The sequence below is a fragment of the Carassius gibelio genome, chromosome B16 (assembly GCF_023724105.1).
Source record: "Carassius gibelio isolate Cgi1373 ecotype wild population from Czech Republic chromosome B16, carGib1.2-hapl.c, whole genome shotgun sequence".
NCBI classification, from domain to species: Eukaryota; Metazoa; Chordata; class Actinopteri; order Cypriniformes; family Cyprinidae; genus Carassius; species Carassius gibelio.
The window spans coordinates 19,135,140-19,157,385 of NC_068411.1; the positions used below are offsets into that span (position 1 = coordinate 19,135,140).

At 37.8% G+C, this 22,246-nt stretch overlaps 1 protein-coding gene across 1 annotated transcript; it reads right to left on the reverse strand.

The window, feature by feature from the left end:
* Nucleotides 1-3,159: 3,159 nt before the first annotated feature.
* Nucleotides 3,160-22,232, reverse strand: tex10 (testis expressed 10). The gene is made up of 16 exons (XM_052577816.1): nt 22,013-22,232; nt 21,477-21,686; nt 20,746-21,254; nt 20,448-20,657; nt 19,762-20,008; nt 19,564-19,676; nt 18,057-18,316; nt 17,830-17,968; nt 17,150-17,319; nt 15,792-15,969; nt 9,286-9,374; nt 9,051-9,184; nt 5,275-5,355; nt 5,007-5,176; nt 3,539-3,749; nt 3,160-3,379 (listed from the first exon to the last, which is right to left on the reverse strand). Exons 2-16 carry the CDS (start codon nt 21,657-21,659, stop codon nt 3,269-3,271), a joined length of 2,805 nt encoding a protein of 934 aa, XP_052433776.1. The 5' UTR covers nt 21,660-21,686; nt 22,013-22,232; the 3' UTR covers nt 3,160-3,268.
* Nucleotides 22,233-22,246: the final 14 nt, after the last annotated feature.

The following is a 22,246-nucleotide window of genomic DNA, read 5'->3' on the forward strand; positions in this document are numbered from 1 at the left end:
TCTGTGATTAATAGTAAGGGTAAATCTCCATCATGTGCTTTTAGATGGAGCAACAATTAATACACAGAGCCGTAGATCACTGACAAGCTGCGCTATATCGCGTTCATTAGATGAATCGCATTCGAACGCGATATTGCATAGCTTGTCAGTGTTCGTATTTTTATTAATGCCATTTAAGTTTTTGTTAATGCAGGAGCACATAGCACTAGTCATCTAAATTAATGTAACATGGTAAAGATGAATGTACTTTTGGAAGTTGAATGTAAGGGAAATTTCTGTGGTCTAATGTGATATTGTTCATGTTCTTGTTCATGATGAAATTGTATTTTATTGCTGTAATTAATTTATAGCATTGACAAGATGACCCACTGAATTAATTTTGGAAGCAAGGACTGATAGATGTATTTTTAGTCCAGTGCCTGTATATACACAGGTGCTGGTCATATAATTAGAATATCATAAAAAGTTGATTTATTTCAAATTTTGAAACTTGTATATTATGTTAATACATTACACACAGACTGATATATTTCAAATGTTTATTTCTTTTAATTGTGAAGATTATAACTGACAACTAAGGGAAAGGATGTGTAAAATGTTTCAAACGTGGCAGGAAGTGCATTTATTCAGTTACATAGGAGTTCTAGTTTAAATCTTTTTTTTTTTCAGAAAAATATGAAGCAGCATAAAATCAAGTTAAAAATTACGATAATTATTTTTAATTGTAATAGTTCAAAGTATGACTTCCTTTTTTATGGTCTTTTAAATCAAATATATGCAGCCTTGGTGAACATAATAGACTTCTTTCAAAAACATTAACATCTAATCTAATCTAATTTGACCAATCCCAGACTTTTAAACAGTATTGTATATTTTATATATTTTTTAAAATATCTGATGCTAAATATATTCATTTATCATAAATAAATTATATGTCTGATCACTTATAAAAGTTATAGGATACCTTTCCTTATCTATCCACATGATCTAAGTTTTTGATTCGTGTCAGTAGCATAATCAGCCAGATACAAAGCAGGACAAGCATCACTAATAAGATTATTACAGAGAGGTGTTATGTTTTTATGTGACGTTCCAACGCAGACACACACTATCACCCCTCCCCCTTTTATATCGTTTGATAAGGTGGAGTTTCGACCCAGTTAACGCGACTGACCTTCAGCAGACATGAACAGGTGATGATGGCTGAGCAGGCCAGAGACGCTTTCGTTCTCAAACACACACGTACACACACGGACACTTGTTCCCCTCCCCGCTCCACCCTGACAAACCCGACGGTTTGAAAAGTTCATTGCTGTCAGATGGAATGTCGAGCTGTCTCCTCTCGCTCACACGCGCTGACCTACCCTCCCCTCGCCCTGCCAGATGGACGCACGCTAACACACCTGCACGTTTGATACCAAACTGTCTGTATCTTGTTATTCTAACAACTGTGGTATCAGCCGTGACGTTAACACAAAGATATTGACCCATTCAAGTAAAAAATGTGCATATGACTATGTCCAAACCAATAAGCTTCCGTTTTTTTGGTCTAGGTGGCACCCTTTCAAAAGTGGCCAGTCTTTGCCCAGAGTCAAAGTAAAGCGCTGCTGGATCTGTCACTTAAAACAAACAAACAGTGTGAGTGCTTGAGTTCATAATCACTGCTTGTGTTCATGTTGCATGCAACATCTTGTGAGTGTGTGTGTTTCATCCCTAGTGAGCGCCGTCGAGTGTGTGAGCCTGGTTGATTGTTTAAGTCAGGCGAAGCAATACTCTTACTATCTACAACCATCCGCTGCTGGCAGTCAAAGCGGACAGTACAGAACTAAGAACCGAGACACAAACACGCTTGGATTTCTAGTAATTCAATCTTTGGGGATGATGCACTTAAACTCATTTGCTGTTTATTTAAACTATTGCATAAAATACAGTTAACTCACTTGGTCCGTATCATTAAGTTTAAATATTAAATCTGCAGTATCACCTTGATTTTTGCAGAGGTTAGAGGTTAAAACCACAAACACAACAAATGTATTAGATAACCTTTCATTCTGTCAACAACAGGTCATATACCTGTCATAAGGGACTTACATAACAAGACCACCTGCATGGGAGACCACTGCGTTAATGCGCTACAGTAAAGACGTCACATGGCAGTTTTCAGCCTATTTCTGATATTGTCACAGATCTTGATATTGTATTCTTATAAGGTTTATTGAGTGGTTTGGATTATGATTGATTTTATTCATCATTATAAATCAGTGTACACTTTTTATTATTAATGTATTTTTTTTAAAATATATTGTTTTGTAAAAGTGAAGGTACCCGTGTTTGTATTTTAAATGGGAAATATTTTGCAGTCAGAGTTGCAGGTCACGTTACTTCGCAGACTTTGTCTTCTTTTCTGAAAGAGTGATCATATTTTAAAACTGGTGAAACATACGTTGACATTCAAAAGATTGTGGTCGGTAAGATCTAACTAGTTTTTGAAACTCTTATTCTCACAAAGGCTGCAACAAAAACTTGAACAAAAATACAGTAAAAACTAGTAAAAAAAAAAAAAACTGTGAAATATTATTACGATTTAAAATAACTTTATATTTAAATGTGTTTTAAAAATGTAAAATGTTCCTGTAACTGCAAAACTGAATTGTCAAACAGTGTTATGTGATCTTCAGAAATCATTCTTATATGCAGATCTGGTGCTCAAGAAACATTTCTTATTATTATCAGTGGAAACTGTAACAGTAAAACTGGGATTTTTTGATAAATAGAAAGTTCAAATAACAAAATCTATTTTAAATATATATATTTTTTTATAATTACAAATGTCTTTACTGTCACTGTTGATCAATTTACTGCATCCTTGCTGAATAAAAGTATTAATTTCATTAAAAGAATCTTACTGATCCCAAACTTTTATACAGTAGTGTCAAAAAACCTAACTTTGAAACAGCAGATGACTGTTCCAGTTGCTTTGAGTAAATGCCACATTATTTCACACCACCTACATCTCTGTTGATTACCAGACAAAAACAATGGATATTACAAAAAAAAATCCCTCCCCATATCTGTATTAATAAGTGTTTTTGTGAGAAAAAAAAAAAAAAAATATATATATATATATATATAAAAAAGCAAACCATGAAAGAGCGTAAATCAACTCATTATCACGTGGTTTATTGTCATAATTTTGTACAAAAAAACTGGACTCAGGAAAAGAAAGAACAAAAAAAAAATCGTAGCAATGAACACTAATGGTCAGCGATTAATAGATGTCCCTCATGCCCATGTTGGCCCGGTGACCCGACAGTGTGACTCTGTAGCAGTACAACAGGTCAGTCAGCCACTGCTCTCGAGTCTCTCCACTATAGAAATGCTGTAAAACACAAGCACAACAGTCAAAACAGTATCGGGAGCTCAATTCCAAAAGACAAATTATTATAAGGGTTAATGTTGGTGTCATTTGTTAAAGCAAAGCTGGAATGGATAGTCATAAGCATATTCGTTTGTCGAGGAGCCGTCTGTGTGCTTGTACCGTTAAGTCCTGTATGATATGTTGCAGTAGACTGGCGTTGGCCATCATGTGGTTGCGCAATTGAGTATGCTGAAGAAGTAATGACAAGATCTGTGCCAACACAGGGAGCTCCTCCTCACAAAGGTCACACACACGTAAAGACTGCAAGACCAATCGCAGCAGCCTCGGTACGGTGCTCAACGCAGCAAAACATGCCTCCCACATGGCATCCCTGATGGTGAGACGGACAAACAGAACTTCTAGATCACTTAACCACAAGCCCAGATTGTAACCAAGACTATGTGCTATGCTATGTGAAATAAGGTGACAAAATTTAATTCATTAATATAACTAATAATTACTAACACAATTAATAATTAGTTACATAAATATCTTATTTAAAATAATTGTAATTAACACACTTCTCTCATATTACAGAAACAACTTTTCACCATTTCTCAATTCTTTGATCACTTTTTCAAAACTCTTCACAGCGTGAGCACTACGGTGCCTGTGAGAGGACATGGTCGGTTCATTTCGTTTTGTCATGGCCATGAAATAATAATTATTGGGAATGTGATATGTACACAACTGTGGATCATTTTCCGTAGCTTTTGCACGGAATAGATTTAATGAGTACATCTTTCAAATTACATGAATCCTTTTCATATTCGACATACACAGCCCAGACAGACCTCTATGTACCGACAGGCCGATCTGCACATATTTACCTTTTTTTTTTTTTTTTTTTTTAACTCTTGACACTAAAAAATACTGTATAAGACAGCAATTTGCTACATTTCATTATATACAGCAATATCATATTGGAATATGTATTTCAAATTTAAAAAATGTAATACTTTACACTTTCAGAGTTAGCTGAACAACTACATGTTAGTCCTTCGGTTTCATTACTATCTACACAAAAGGGGAAACATGGTAAGAATTTTGTACTGGAATGCAAACATGGGCCATGTAACATATACTGCAGTGAATTCTAAACAGTTGAGGTGGTATTCTTGTTTTTTTATTCTTAAGTAAATTAACAGGAGAAAACATTGCATGTTATTGTTTTTAGGGTGGCAGTGAGTTTGTTGGTTGTCATGGAAGAATTACTTCTTTTGAATCATGTGTGAAATGTTTTGGTAGTTTTTGTGCATTTTTGGCGTGAAATTTACCGCTGTGCCAAGCTGAAAGTCAGTCAAGAATTTTGAAAAAGTGGCCTAAGTGCTGATGAAAAAAATAATAATAATTTTGCTGAATGAATAGTTTGCTGACACAATTTTTTTCTATGTGCATCAAAACTATTAACTTTATTATAAAATTCTTTAATTTTCTTTCTTCATGAGAATGCCCTTTTTGGACTTTCCCCCAGTCTTGTTTCGAACTTCTCTTTGCTGTATTATCATGCGGTCTTTCTTTGTGGTGTATAAATGTTACTCTATGCAAATATTAGTGAGTGTGTAGGTGTGTGTGTTTGTGAGCACACCTCTTGCGGGCGCTCTGCTCCAGTTGTAGCAGAAGACTGAGCATGCTCAAGCAACAGTCAGACAGGAAGTGGAGGAGTGTGTCGCTGGGCAGGAAGTTGACATCCAGTAACCGGGGAACACACCTTAAAACTGCTGCACAAACACAGTCTGGCACCACCACGAGTCCACACTACAAAGAGATGACAAGAGTGTCACCGCAAACAGTGTCTGGCTCCACTGCCCACTCTTGTGAAAAAACATTCAACAGAAAAACACACGTTCACTCACCAGATTCTTAATGATGGCGTTCTGTATCACATCAAAACACTGTGCACGAGATCCTATAGTGTCCAGGCAGTGGCACACCTCCTACAAACACAAAATAAATTATGATAATGACTGCAATATTCCATACTCTTGGCATGTTTTTCATGGCAATTTCACATTTGTTACAATTTTAAGTTTAAAAATATATATTCTTATATATACACATTATAAAATATGAAGTCATATTAGAGTATACATTTTGTTCAAAATAAAAACAAGAAATTAGAATCAATTTGAAAACATTCCGTCATTATAAATAGAAATGTGAAATAATAAAGCATGTTTTAGTAAAAAAAATATCTTGATTATAAACAGATATTATTAATTTCTTCTGGAATTATATGAAAATATAAAAATTCATATTCCATTAGAAATAAATTAGTAATTACCCATAGAATTATAAATTTGTAGATAGATGATGGATGGATGGAACATATGGGCATTACCGTATTTTCTGGACTATAAGTCACACTTTTTTTTCATATATTGGCTGGTCCTGCGACTTATAGTCAGGTGCGACTTATTTATCAAAATTAATTTGACAACCAAGAGAAATGGACCAAGAGAAAACATTACCATCTGTAGCCGCCAGAGGGCGCTCTATGCTGCTCAGTGCTCCTGTAGTCTACACTAAGCAGCATAGAGCGCCCTCTCGCGGCTGTAGACGGTAATGTTTTCTCTTGGTTCTAAATGAATGCGACTTATAGTCCAGTGCGACATATATACTTTTTTTCTTCATCATGATGTATTTTTGAACTGATGCGACTTATACTCAGGTGCGACTTATAGTCCGAAAAATACAGTAAATACAGGTTATAAACAGTAATTTGTCATTCCTCATGCCCATTTACATCTACAAAATAATCTGAAATTAATTTCTGCATTGAACCAAACATTCATATATATAAAAATAAAAAATTCAAGCCAAAGGTTAGGCAAAAGAACTAAACAGATTTTAGGAACATAAGTAGTCTCCAGAGAAGAGTCATTTTACAGACTGAAAGCTGATAAGAGATGAGACTTTCCTATCTCATTCTACAAAGAACCTTTGAATTATACATCACAACGTCTTAACATCTGACACACGCACGGTTTAGGTGAGTCAAAAATAAATCCCTGGTCCCAAACAAAAGAGAAGTCAGCAGAGAACAAAGAATCCTATAGCCCCACACACACACACTCATATACAGTGACAGGCTCAAAGGGTTGTACCTCACTGCTACGGCCGGACTGTCGTAATGGAAGCTGACACTGGACAGATTAGCGATGCCCTGCCACTCTCTGAACTGATATTTTATGAGCACAAACAATAAATAAGTGCGTGTGAGAAAAATCTAATAGTGCTAATAGCATTAGAGCAGATTAGATTAAACAGATGAAGGTGGAGCTGAATGTCATTCAGAGCAGGTTATTATCAGACATTAATCAGACTAACAGTGTTAAGAACACATTACACATGCTTTAGATTAGAGACGCCTGATTGGCAATAAAGGAATGGACCCCCAGCAGCCATGCGTTCTCGCTCTCTCTCACTCACACACACACCACTCAAACTTAATTTGATGCTAATTGCCAAGGTATATATCTGAGAAACAGTAGGTGAGAATTTTCTTTAGGAGTGTGATGTGAAATCCCAATAGGATTAGGACACATTTGAATGTTTTAGCACATTAGGATTTCTCAGCAGAGCTGTAATTTAAAAAGGTGCTAAAAATTACTTAAAATATGCATACTAAAAATGCAATTGTTCTTATTTACTTTAGAACATATTCTGACAATGTAAACATTTTGATATTAATAATGATTATATATATATATATATATATATTTAAAATGTTATACATACACACACACACACAGAGAAAGTAGGGTAAAAGTACTTATACACAATTATATATGAATTATTTATTACATTAGATTATATATTAAAGAGGTTAAATGATGCTTTTTTAAAGATCATTATTTTGTGTATTTAGTGTAACAGAATATGTTGACATGCTTTAATGTTCAAAAAACATATTATTTTGGCGGAAGAAATGCAGGCGGAAGTTTCCTCTTGGCTTATTTCAAAATCCTCCGACATTTTTCTTTACAAATCCTCGTTTTGTGCTTCTAATTCGTGACCAGTATTTTGTTTTGTTCTCGCTCCGCACTTGCCACTAACCACGCAGCGCTGACGAACTACAACATCAGGCTGCACGTCTTCCGGTTCCCCACAGTCAGCACATTTGAAGTCTGGATATTTAGCTTACAGAAACGCATGAATTCGCTACAGAGGGCCTTTATTCACCGCCCGGAGTCGTTTTATTACAGATGTGCGCACTTTATTTCACGTCTGCTGAACTGTTGACAACCAACACCCGCCTACCCCCACTGAAAGGCTTGGAGGAGCAAGGACAATTTTTAATACAACTCCGACTGGATTATTCTGAAAGAAGAAAGTCACAAACACCTAGAATGCTTCAAAGGTAAGTAGAAGATGGACAAATTTTCATTCTCGGGTGAACTAACCTTTTATTCTCTTCTCTTTCTCTCGCTCTCTACATATAAATATGCAATTATTGTAACAAAATTTTACTCATGTATATATAAAAAATTCAATAAATAGTTTTCAATATTACTTAATATCTCCATTTTTTTCAAGGTTGAAAGTGCAATAAATGTGTACCAAAAGTTTTAATTAGCCAAAGTGCTAAATGTGTTTTTGTACAGCCATTTCTTTAGTTGTTAAATATAATTTCTAATTAAGCACAAGTTAAGTGATTAAGTTGAGAGAAAGTGTTTCCTGTGCGCGTGTGTACGTGAGGAGGGAAACAGGCTTTTTTCCTCATTAAGGCCCATTATTCTCCATCAGCCTCACCTGCTGGCATTATCTCCCCCTCACTCCTCATTACCGTATCAACAGTGATGCCAGCCGTTCCTCTACACCTTTACTGGCTGATTGACTTGGACACAAAAAATGAAAGTCCAGAGAAAATTGCATAGAGGAATTATCTGGGTGAGTGTAGTAAAGGGAGGGGGGTTAGTGAGAGTCAGCCCCTGGCCTCAGGGTGTGGTTTTGTTGGGTTTTAATTTCCGTGTAAAATGTCAGGCGGTGATGGTGTCCGCTGGCTGGCATTAGCATTTGCTTTAGCCAAGAGCGCTCTGATAACCAGCCCTTATTGAAATATGGAGACACCTAGTCACCTACACCGGTGTGATGTGATAAACCGAACTTGCCGTCTCCGGGGGGAAACTAAAACACACTTGTGTGTTGAATAACAACCCAAGTGGTCCTGCACTGAATCAAGTGAATACCTGCTTCTTGGTAGAAGTTAAAAATTGCTCGTCTTACACTATTTTACAATACCGTGATGTCTTTGAATTATATTTCTTCATTTTATTCAGTATTTGGGGTCTTTTCTCAGGAAACCTTAATATATGTGATTAACTGTGACAGAAAAATTCTTTGTTTATTCAATGCAAAAAAAATAATTTTTTGTGCAAGGTGAAAATACTGTGGAATGCAAGTGCATCTAACCAACAGCAGACAGACTGGCACTAAAGCATCCAAATGATTGACACAAGCCAGACAGAGCAGATGCGAGACAGAGACGCTAACAGGGCACGAGCAAATGACAACAGGATTAGAAACATATGCCAGCGATTGACCGCAGAACAACTGACATAACACAAGTTGTTGGAGCGACTGAAGGTGGTGTAAAAGACTGGCAGATAAAAGAGAGAGAGAAAATCACCTCCACTACATCCCAATGGTGAAGGAACTGCTCCAGGGTGGTGGCGAATACGCTGAGAGGCGAGAGTGTGGAGGAAGGCAACAGGCTGTCTTCATCTGTGTCCTGTAGGGCCCGCAGCATCTCAGAGGAGAAACCTGAAGGACAGGATCATGGGAATACTGCTTTATCAATATCAAGTACGCTGAAAGTACTTATATATCATTGAATTTGATGTGTTGTGAGTGTGTGTGTGCACCTGTTAGTGTGGTGAAAAAGAAACTGAGGTAATCTACATCCTTCACCGGCACATCCTGTGAACTGCTCGACCAGCCACTCAGAGGAGACCTGCGGGGAAGCACATATGCATTACTGTGCAGTGGTCCGGCACTGATCCGCTCTCCCGTTACACATCTCACACTGTACTCGAATGTGTGCGTGTGGTGAGAATGTCAGTCTAAAAATACTGGCCATCTGAGCTCCTTCATTTCCTTTGAAATCAACCTCCCTCCACAAACAGGCTCACCTTCAGCGAATGAGAACACTCACAGTATTAAGGATATACTGAGGTCATCCTTACAACATGACAGACAACACTTACTGTTCCTTAAGATGAACCTGCAGAGCGTTTTTTTGCACAGTAACACCACCTTAAACTCCTTAAAACTCCACCTATTGAATCAAACAACACTTCAACCCAGTGCTATATGCTTTTCATAAACTCACACACATTTTATTTTTTTTTGTAAGGATGATTTTTTTTTTGACTAAACTGATTTTAAATATCCACTATTTATTTAAAATATTAATATTGGTGCAAAAACACTATTATATTCAGCTTTTTATATATATATATATATATATATATATATATATAAAAACGTTTATTCTGATGCATTAAATTGACCAAAAGTGGCAGTAAAAGTGTTGACATTGTTACAAAAGATTTGTATTTATATTAAAAAAAGATGTTGTTTTGAACTTTTTATTCTTTAAACAAACACCTTTAAAAAAATGAATCACGGTTTTAATAAGTACAGCTATTGTCATTAATAAGTAGTAGTATGTCTTGGGCAGCAAATGATCATTTTAGAATGATTTCTGAAGGATCAATTCTGTTGAAAATTCAATTTTGCCATCACAGGCAAATATATAAATTACAAAAATTGCATTATATTCAAATAAAAAACAATTACTTTATTTTTCTGCATTTTTGATCAAATAAATGCAGCTTTGGTGAGCATAAGAGATGTCTTTTTTTTTCAAACACAATCTTTGAACAATTATGTTTATTTAAATGCATAAAATATGTTTTTTTTAAAAATGTAAAAATACATTTCTATATTCATATAATTAATACATTTTAAGTACATAATTTAGCAGCACAGAACAAGGCAGAGGAAAAAAAAGAAAAAAAGTGAATGTTTCCACAAGGAAAACAAACTATTAACAGCTATTAAATATAAACTGTTTCTTCGCATAAAATGGAGATAGAAAAATAGTTTTAACATCAAAATAATTTGCCTTTAATCTATGAAATCCTGCCAAATGAAGTAGAAGCAGCATTTGTAGACATTTTCTCAGCTGGTTCCTAACAGTTAAAGCCTGCATATGAACCAGATAATTGCTGTGAACAAACACAGAGTGCAGGAGAACCAAGAGGTCACAGCCAAAACTTCAGGTCAGTCCATCACAGGCTCCATGTGTTGCTGTGCTTCTAGATGCGTGTTCGAGGCTTCAGTGGGAATTTGATGACAAGATATTGTCAGAATTGATCATTTTATACTCATGCTTTTCTGAGAAGGAAATCAGAGAGAACCAGTATGTGTGTGTGTGTGTGTGTGTGTGTTTGTGCCTGTGTTAAAGCTATTCAAGGACAATCCACGCAGTCTTATGATTCTCCCTTATAGATGTGGATCAGTCTCGAGGCCAATAAAGTGAATGAACATCTGATCTTTTACTTGTTTTGATTTCATTTCTCTTGTGATTGTGGAATGAACATGTGCCGGACTTCCTTAATACTTACTGATTGGCTCATTTCCCATCAACCCATTAGTAAAAATAAGCCAGACTGAAACACACACATACGGAAAGATGCACAATTCTACTGTTCATTGTGTCTTTCTGTGTGTCAACCACACACACACAATCGCCATACTATTAGCCATTCTTATCTAAGTTTAGCAACACTTTCAGAATCTGACGGCCACTATTCCAACTCTTCAAGAGTTTCGCTGGTGTGATCAAAGCTAAATTCTTGTGAAGGACAGAATGTTCGGTTCATGTTGTTCTGAGGATTGGCTCTTTTAGTCTTAATGGCATGTCACACACAGTTCTGCCATGAACAGAAGCGGTCTTAAGTGATGCTTCACATATCGTGCAGGAATCCCGTCACGGGGCCAGACTTTTTCAAAAGTGCAGTCAGTGTGAATTCACTCGCCATAGCGTCTGTTTTGGAATTTTGGTGGGACTCTGAGCAGGAAACCTAATAATCACTCCATGTCTCGTCTAAAGAGTAATACTGCCCTCTGCAGGTGTTTGAACACATTAAGCCAAGTCTTGTTTTTATGAACAGAGAGACCAGAGGAAAGGCAGTGTATGCGTCAAGGTACACTCACACACGTCACTCTGGGACTCAAAGTCACACACTCAGTGTGTTCTCAAACATTGCTCCCTTTAGGATTTGAGGGAAAACCACAAATATAAGAGTGGCTTTAGGCTAGTGACTATAAGAAAAGCAATGGGGACACAGCATGTCACAAAGACACAAACAGGCACATACCCTAAGGCCCTCAGCATGCAGTGGAACTCACAAAAGAATATTCTGTCAATCATCCATGAAAAATTAAAAATATGTTGATTACCCGTATATACAGTAGGTACAGAAAGTATTCAGACCCCTTTAAATTTTTTACTGTTATATTACTGGTTGTCTCCACACATACCGCTTAGAATTAAGGCCAAAAAGTTGGTTTTGGTCTCATCAGACCAGAGAATCCTTCAGGTGTTTTTTTTAGCAAATTCCATGCCGGCTTTCATGTGTCTTGCACTGAGGAGAGGCTTCCACTCTGCCATAAAGCCCCACCTGGTTAAGGAGTGCAGTGATGGTTGACTTTCTACAACTTTCTCCCGACTGCATCTGTGGAGCTCAGCCACAGTGATCTTTGGGTTCTTCTTTACCTCTCTCACCAAGGCTCTTCTACCGTTAGCTCAGTTTGGCCGGACGGCCAGCTCTAGGAAGGGTTCTGGTCGTCCCAAACATCTTCCATTTAAGGATTATGGAGACCACTGTGCTCTTAGGAACCTTGAGTGCAGCAGAAATTTTTTTTGTAACCTTGGCCAGATCTGTGCCGTGTCACAGTTCTGTCTCTGAGCTCTTCAGGCAGTTCCTTTGATCTCATGATTCTCATTTGCTCCGACATGCACTGTGAGCTGTAAGGTCTTACATAGACAGGTGTGTGGCTTTCCTAATCAAGTCCAATCAGTATAATCAAACACAGCTGGACTCAAATGAAGGTGTAGAACCATCTCAATGATGATCAGAAGAAATGGACATTACCCGAGTTAAATATATGAGTGTCACAGCAAAGGGTCTGACTCTGAATACTTAGGACCATGTGATATTTTAGTTTTTCGTTTTGTAATAAATCTGCAAAAATGTCAACAATTCTTGGATTTTAGCAATTGGTTGCTATATAGCAAAGAGCGAAAAATATAAGGGGGTCTGAATACTTTTCGTACCCACTGTATGTGTATGTGTGTATATATATATATATATATATATATATATATATATATATATATATTATAGGTGGGCATAGATTATTTTTTTAAATCTAGATTAATCTCACTGTAATCTTGGAATTAATCTAGATTAATCTAGATTAAAATGGCTCATTTGAATTCTGCCGGAGGCATTCAGAGTGTGTGCTACTCAAATAAAATAATGACTAAAAGTAAGTCTTTTAGAACAGGTTTCTCAAGACATGTGGTGCCTTAGACCAGGGGCTCATCTCCTGTTTCCAAAATGCATCACAAAGTGCTTGGGAAAGCTGTGAACTAATTCCACATTGCACAAGGTGCAAACAACCTTACGCCTGTTTCACACATAATCCGTATGCAGTGCGTATGCGTTTCGTATTTTTTTACCCACCCATGTAAACAGATTCCAGCATTCACGCGGCATACACACAGGTTCGAAGACTCGTTCTCGCCCCCTACAGTGCAATCCGGCTAGGTATACATCAGCGCTAAAATATCAAGATGAAAGTCATCATAGCTCGCCTAGTATAGACCCAGCTCTCAACCCAACTCTGAGAATTGATTAACGGCGATATTTTTTTTTATCGCCCGATAAGAGTCTACCGTTAATGCAGCACGTTAACAGCCCACCACTAATATTCCAACTTGGATGCTTATCATACCTATCTTCTTGTGACACTTTTTTTTGTAATATGTACATATGAAATTATAAAAATGTCCTTTTTATCATTATAAATTCAGAGCTTTTATATTGACATGAATTTTGTATGTGTGATGAGTGTTATTTTAGTATTTTTTATATTCTTTAATGGTATTTATTGATTTCTTGTATTAGCTTTTATTTTTATATTTTCATTTTAGTTTAAGTTTTAGTCATTTTGTTATTTCTTTTGTCATTAGAATTTTATATTTTATTTAGCTTTCATTTTTTATTTCAATCTATGTTTTACAAATTTCAGTGCTTTAACTAATTGTATTTCAGTTAGTGTCCAAGACAGCGTTTTGAATTTGTTTTTAATGTTTAGTTTTTTATTCAAGCTTTATAGTTTGAGTTAACAATAACAACATTGCTGAGACAACAATATCTAAATAAAAAAGGTTAACTTTTTGTAAATGCATACTGCACTGGCTACCAATAGCTGCTTCCATAAAATTCAAGGTAATGATGTTTGCCTATAAGACCACTGGCTCTGCACCAGTTTACCTAAATTGACTACTTCAGAATTATGTGTTCCCTAGACGTTGTGGTGCCATTCCAAAGAGGGACAAAATCACTTTCACACTAACTTAACCTATACCGGTTCTTTTACGCTCGACGTAATGGTGTCATTGGCGATGATTTCCCTTGATTCAAGCTTTTGGTTTACCCGAGCTCATAACACTAGCACAGAATCAGTTCAGAATCAATCACCAAAAGAATCAGTTCGGTTCAGATGCTCTGTGTGTCGGTCTGCTTCACGTTGAATCACACATGCGCAGTATCATCAGCTCCTTGGTTCTCGAATCGGACGCGTCTGACAGAAACGGTTCTTGACGGTTCTTCGCGAACCGCATATTACAAACTACTTTGTTTTGAACTCTCTCACAACAGACACGGAAGAGAAGACAATGCTGAATAAAGTCCATAGTTTTTGCTATTTTTGTACCAAAATGTATTTTCAATGCTTCAAAAAATTCTAACTGACCCTCTGATGTCACATGGACTACTTTGAAGATATTTTTCTTACCTTTCTGGACATAGAGCTTCAATGGAGGGACTGAGAGCTCTCGGACTAAATCTAAAATATCTTAAACTGTGTTCCGAAGATGAACGGAGGTCTTACGGGTTTGGAACAACATGAGGTTAAGTTATTAATGACATAATTTTAATATTTAGCTGAACTAACCCTTTAAAAATGACCTGCCCAACTCAACCAGAGCAGCTCAGTCCTTAGCCATCTTTAAGAATCGGTTAAAACACATCTCTTCCATCTTTATTTGACCCTCTAACTCTAGCACTCTCTATCCTAATCCAATTCTTTAATTCAATCTTTAATTCGATTCTTAAAAAAAAAAAACTTGTCCCTTATATACTTGCACTATTCATTTTCTAACTGCTTGTTTTCTTAAAAAAAAAAAACCCTAACACTATCTTCTCAATTATTTTTGTATTCTGTCTATAAGTTTTGTTCTATATGTATTTGGTATTCTGTCTTTATGTATATGTTCTATCTGAGACTTGTCATAGCACTTACATATCATTGCTCTTTTGTTTATTTTTTTTATTTGCTTCCATTGTGCTCATTTTTAAAGTCGCTTTGGATAAAAGCGTCGGCTAAATGGCTAAGTGTTAATTTAAACATACTAAAGTCAGCAATAACTTGAGATATTCTAAACTTACTGCACTATGACCTCGGCCTCACTGCGCAGTGACTCGTGGCTCTGTTCCACCACATTATGGCCAATCACGGTTAATGACTAGTGGTCACGGCAAATCAGAGTTAAGTGGGAGAATTGGCCATTCTCTGATCGTGCCGCACAGCGCTTGGCTGTCTCTGATAGGTTAAATTGTTTGATTCTATTATCAGTGAAAACTCTGAGACTGCTGTCTCCTCTCGGCAGTCGTAGAAAACAGAGTCACATTTTAAACATATCAGTCAGATGCAGACAGACTCCTCTCCAGGGACAGAGCTGCACATGCATTACCAGTCTAATGCACATTATTTTTCAATTTTTCCAATATATGTCTCATCATTTCCAAGATACCTTTTTGATTAGGAGGCTGCCTTTGAACATTGCTGCTCTAAACAGTGAAACAGCTTAACAGCAGTTAAAAAAAAAAATAAAAAAAAAAAAGGTTAATGTATTGTTACAATACCACACATGGATCTTTTTTTTCCCCTGACTTTTTTACATCTATGCCCTGTAGCCCATGGGAAACTGGATCTCTGATGCCCCAGAGCGGAACACTGGAAGCAGACTTTAGGACTGCATTAGTGCAAAGTGATGTCATAACCCTCATACCTCAGGTGTATGGTGCGTATTAGCATGGTGGCCAGGCTAGCCGACACTCTCCCAGTGTTGCAGACCTGACTGAGACATGCCAGAAGCTCTGCGGGAAACATTGGCAGGAAATGGAGAATCTGAACCAGCTTCTTCTGGGACTCCACAGGCAACACCACCACACAGCCCTCCTGTGGATCTACAAAGTGAGACATGCATATGTATCACACAGATAAACATAAACAGAGAAATCTTAATCTAATAGATCTGCTCAGCTTGGAAAAATTTTACAACATAAATTGTCTACAAATAATCCTAACCACTTTTTTTTTTAATTAAATAAAATCAAATTACAATTTTTTTTTTAAATTCCTGGCCCATGATGGATTATAATTGGGGCTCCACAGCTCTATTTTAAAAATAGCATAATTCCTAAAATAAAACCAGTAGTCAAATAAACGCTGGTCCTCTTATAGTGGCCGGGGGCGTGGTCAACACGGACAAAAAGGCCGGGGGAAAATTTGTGCAGCAAAGCTAGATAACGAACATACACGGCCACTGCCGGAGCGCTTCTCGTTCTCGAGTCAAGAACCTGTTGTGTTGGTTTTCGGATCACCAGTACACTGAACCAAAAACCATTTCTGTCGGACGCGTCTGGGTTCGAGAACAGAGGAGCTGATAATACTGCACGTGTGATTCAGCATGAAGCAGACTGACACACAGCGCGTCTGAAACGGACTGATGCTTTTGGTGATTGATTCTGAACTGATTCTGTGCTAATGTTATGATCTTTGTCCACTGGAACGCTATCGCTTTTCATTTAAAATAGGTTTTTTAAAACAATTACTTATCAAACAGAGGGAATTAGAAATAAAGGCCTGCCTCTAATAAAAGCCTGCTTCAAAAAAAAAGCCTGTTACCTTCTGCAGTTCAGGTAAATAAAGGCCCCGGCTTTTAATTGAGGAATTATGGTATTCATTCTGAATGTGAAACTTGAGAAAGGAAAGAGCTCCCCCTAGTGCCAGATTAATATATCTGCTAAAGCTCAACCATGAGGGAATGAATGTCTGTGAGAAAGAGAGGGAGAAAAAAGCAAGAGAGAAAGAGTTTGTCCTGTCAGTGATCACAGATAGATAGACATTATTAGCTGCTGACGCACGGCACTGATGTCATGAGTGCTAACACACACAAAGAGAGCGCTGTGCTCCCAAAACACAAAACTACAGAGAGCTGATATCAAACTCAGAACCGGAGACGCCACCGCTCTAATGCTCGCCCTGACTACCGCCCAGTCTCTTACACAAGACTCTCTCGAGCACACATGAGTTATCGTATTGAGAGAGGATGTTAGGCAGTTGTTTGTCAGTATATATTCTTACCATAAATACTGCAGGCATTTTTCTGGAGACTCTGCAGAAGGTCTTTATTGGCCCTGGCAGCAGCAGGATGGATCGTCTCCAGCAGTTGTGCTGAGAGCTGAGGATTCCTGCTGCCGAGCTGAACCAACTGCACCGGCAGTGACGCCAGCCAACGCGCCAGAATCCTGCTCCTGAAAGAGAGGGGGACTTCAGACTCCTCACATTGTCATAACGTGCATTTCTAGACTCAAATAAAAATGGTCAATTCACTTAACTACAATTCCTTCCACAAACAAACCTGGACATATGGAAAATAATTACGGACTAAACAAGAAGAATACATAAACATTAATATTGTGAAACAAAAACAGCAATATTGTGAAATATTATCACAATTTAAAATACCTGTTTTCGATTTCAATACTTTTTTTAAATTAAATTTTTTCCTATGATGCCTCAACTAAATTTTCTTTTGTCATTAATCCAGTGTCACATGATCTTTCAGAAATCATTCTAATATGATTCAGTGCCCAAGAAACATTTCTTGTTTTTTATCAATATTGAAAACGGTTGTGCTACTTTATATTTCTGTGAAAATCACATCTAAAATAGAAAACATTCTAAATGTCTTTCCAGAAAACACCGTTGTTAAAAAACGAGAGGGATCAGGGCCAGGCAAAAAATGGTTGGTGGGTACCTACCGGGCAATATGAGGGTGGTTCTGATGCTCCTGAATGTAGAGCTGACTGAAAAAGCGCAGCAGCAAAGTGCGGACGCTCACAGCAAGGTTCCTCTGCTGGTACTGCACAAACACAGCCTGCAGGAGATCGTCTGTCACCACTGAAAAAAAAACACACACACACACATGAACATTTTAAATTCAGCAGACCTCTATTTAAAAACAAAACAGAAGGAAAAGGGGCCTCACCGCGGCTGCGCTGGGTGACAATCATCCTCCACACCACCTCCAGTAAGGCTGCCAGGTGCTTTGAGCTCAGCTTGCTCCCGCTGGACAATGTCTCCCTAATAAACCCTCTGATTGGTCCGAGCCAGTCAGCATCTTCGGCTTCTACGTGATCCTGGCCCCTAAGACTGAGTGTCACCATAACTTGGCACAATGTCACATTTAGGGCCAACGGTTCCACATTGCCGCCAGCAACCGTTCCAGATGCTACCTGCTGCCTAATCCTGAAGACAAATTAGAGAGATAATTACCCCTTATGTCCTGAGATGTATTTTTGCTTTGTGGTGTGATCTGGTTTTGTCCCCATGTCTGCTGCTACCATTCTCATGGAGGTTATTGGGTTCACCGGTTGCTGATTTGCTGCCCATTCACCTCAGCTCCACTGATTGGATGCAGCCAGGAGAAAGCCAGCATATTAAACCAGCATTGCCTCACAACAAGCTGAGAGGGTTGCAGATTATAACCTGCTGCATGGACTTCTTTTCAATTCAATTCAAGTGTATTTGTATAGCGCATTTTACGATACAAATCACTGCAAAGCAACTTAACAGAAAATTACGTTTCTACAATATTTAGTAGTAGCTTATAAGTGGCGACTGTCAAGTTTGTGTGCATATGACAGGATTTTTCAGAAAAATTTATACAAGACGTTAGTGTTGTCACGGTACCAAAATTTTCACTTGCTCCAGGTGCTATTGTGAATTTAAGATTTTCTTTAAAGGAAACCTGTAGGGAGGTAGGTGCCTATTTGTTTGAAATTGCATTTCTCCTGGTTATGTGTAGTCAAGTTCTTCTGTTGTTCGTTTTCTTTTGGTTTATGTATAGGTAAATTAGGATTATGACCAAGTTAGAAACTGTTTGTTGCTGTGTTGGCCTTTGCCCCCCCTGAATCTTATGTTTTCCCCTTCATCTTTTTCTTTTGAATCAATAAATATGTTTCAGCTTATTGATTCTGGATGTCTGTTGCTGGGGCTGGAGATAAGTTCCTGTGCTCTTCCTCTCTCTCCAAAATGTGTTATTGCTATGCCATTACCCCAGACAAAGAAAAGGCTAGCATGTAACACCCCTTTATAGATCAGTAGTTCTCAGTCGCTTTTGCATTAGAAAGCTTCCAAGAGGGCTGAAGGATTTAAATGATTTTAATTAATATTAGTAGTAGTAATTAACATATGATCCTTGCTTTCAGTAAAAGTCTGCATCTTTTATTTTATAAATATAATTTTATTTTTTTACTTATATATGAGAGATATGGGTATCGAGGGGGGTATTTGTTTGTTTTGTTTATAACATGTGACATGCTTTAAGTAAAATACATAAACTGAATTTAAAATGCTAAAATACATCTATAAAAATGTAAATTAATATTCAAGTACATACAATTCTTGAAACTTCTGAAATGTGGTTCATTCATTTACATACACCACAACACGTTTCGGTTTCCATTAACAAAACATGTGGACTTTTTGGTCACCTCTTTCCATCAGCTTTCTTCTTGTGTCTTGCCACCTCCAGCAGGCCATAGGGGAAGTTCTTCATGAAGTGGTGTTTGAAATCTGTCAGGTATGAATTCCGGAACCAGGCGTCCTGCAGGGTGCAGCAGAAACAGGGTTTATGTGATATTTATGTGTGGTTTATATGGCTATATAACTAACATTTTAAGTGCATGTACCAGTATGTCCTGTTGATCTCTCTGTGGGGTAAGTCTTCTCAGTAACTGCAGTATGGTGAGGATCTGGAACATAAGAGCCATGGCCTCTGCTGAGAGTAGGTGGCCGCTGTCTGTCTGCACACGATCTCCACCTGCCGCCTCCACCCAGATCTCCAGCATCAGAGGCACCAGGGTTCCTGCAAAGCCCTGCACCGTCTCAGCCGAGCAGAGCTCCTTACTCATTCCAGCCCCTGCCTTAGAGTCCGGCCTGCACATAACCAGAGCTGTATACTGAACACATGACCTTTCTGTCTTTTGATCCAACTGAAAAGAGTACAAAGTCTCACCAAAATAATGGTACTAAAAAAGTACAATACTGCTCAAAACTTTAGCTATAAGGAATTTTAATAAAGAGAAAGTGTTTAACCCTTATTCCTTTTAATTTATTATTTAAATTTAACATTAAAAAAATACTTTGCAATGGGCCATTTTACTGTACAACAAACCTTACATTATAGTGAATACACATAAAAAATATTGACTATGTAAAACAATTTTCTTAAACTTAATGCTTGTCTGTGTGCCACTCCCTAAATCTCACCATTACTCTCTGGGTGTTAAGTCTGTATTAAGTCTGTCTATATGGAGGACATATTGATAATGGAAAGAGAAATGAGTCTGCAATCATTTACTGTAACAAACCATACCTCAGCCGATAAGTGGAATGTGGGGTGGGAACGGCTCCAGAATTTTCAAACACTTGGATCCTGCCCTTGCCAAAGACATGCTCCTCCCAACTCACATCCACAGATGTCACCGGGCCTTTCTCTCCAGCCCACATCCCAAGGCCAATCAGGCTGGTCACACCTTCCTCCAGAGGTCTTTCCTCAACAACTGCCTGCAGAAAACTCCCCAACCTGAACAAATTATTCATAAATGATAAACTACCGAACGACACAGAAAGAACGGACTGAATTCTATTTGATTTTTTTGGCAATGCATCACCTGAGCAGCACAGTGAGTCTCCATTGTTGTGCTGTCACAGAACGATTCGTGCTGATAGTCAGAGCAAAGGCCCCTTTCCCGGATTTATCCTGCCCTGTTCCTACTTTTCGCTTCTGGGAGATAAGCTCTAGAAAATTTGTCAGAAGAACCGTATGCTTCTGAGAAAGTAGTCCAGGATAGTGCTCCAGCAGCACATCCAGGACCCGGAGAGCATCTTCCTGGATTGCTTCTGAGATGTGAGTCATGGCACAGGTGAGGTGAGCGCTGAGCAGAGGGAAGAAGGGAGCTACACGTTCGGCGGAGATGCACTGAGCGATGAAACGCAGCAGACGCACTGCAGCTGCTCGCACAGAGCCGTCTTTATCGGTGAAGAGGGCTGCCACCTCAGAGAGCACCGCTGATGCATGCAGCTCAATCAGAGTAGGCTGAGCTGACAGCAACTCCCGCAAACCCACCAGAGCTCCCTGCTTTGTGTTACTGTTGATGTGGTGTAGCTTGGATAACAGATCCTGAGAGAGTGAAAAGAGTTCCAGTTACTCCAGTTGTGCAACTGTCAATGCAGATGGTCAAAATAAATGTGCATCTTTACAATATTATGTTGCATTGATGTACCACACCGTCTTATTTGTTTAATTGATGCATTGATTCATATTGATGTAATTTTACACCCTATAATAATCCACTGAGAGACAAAGATCAGTGGAAAGTGTGACATTGTGTGTTTTATGTACCTTAATGTCATGCTGTCTGTGCTTTGTTGGCCCTGAATCCGCATGCTTTAGCTGCTCTGGTAAATGGATAGCTTTTGATCTGAAGTTGACGTTTGTTGCATTGTCTGCTTTTGGCTTCTTTTTGCCAATCTTTAGCTGAATTTTCTGGAAATCGCCTTGCCTTTTTTGCTTTTTCGTTTTCATTCTTCAATCGTTAGAGAAAAAAAATAACTGGAAGGGGAAAAAAGCAACAGTAATATGGCTTTCACATTGTTATATTAAAATGTACATTTTAAAATAAATAAACATCGTAAGAATTCTTTAGTTAAGCTATTCAGAAAATAAAATAGATATAAAAAATAGAAGCAAGAAAATGTGAAATTCACAAAGAACATACACATGCGCGCGCGCACGTTTGATAACGTATGCATAAGCGTCACTGTATGCAGCCATAATTATCAGCGATTAACCCCATTTTACATAATTTACTTATTTACTGATCTTAAAAACAAATACCACAATAACACTAAGACTAAAGTTTCACTTATTTCACTGACCAAAGATAATCACTCGTGCTGCTGTTGAGCCATTAGGGGTCCATCAACCTCTGTTGAGAAAATACTCCGGCTAAACAGATGCCTGATTAAATTTAACACAGCAGAATTTTTATTTCAGTGTTTGCTAAATAAATACAGATATCTAAGCACTTATGATATATTTTATTTGAATTTAAATATATATATAGATACTGCAAATTAGTCACAAATCAAGATTGTAAGGCAGTCTTTGTC

Excerpts from the sequence above, each read along its gene's own strand:
- tex10 (XM_052577816.1), bottom strand. The coding sequence starts at position 21,659 with ATGAAAACGAAAAAGCAAAAAAGGCAAGGCGATTTCCAGAAAATTCAG. Across the intron at positions 20,658-20,745 it reads AGACTCACTGTGCTGCTCAG|GTTGGGGAGTTTTCTGCAGG; the intron begins GTGATGCATTGC and ends TAATTTGTTCAG. Across the intron at positions 17,969-18,056 it reads TGTCACCCAGCGCAGCCGCG|TGGTGACAGACGATCTCCTG; the intron begins GTGAGGCCCCTT and ends TTTTTTTTTCAG.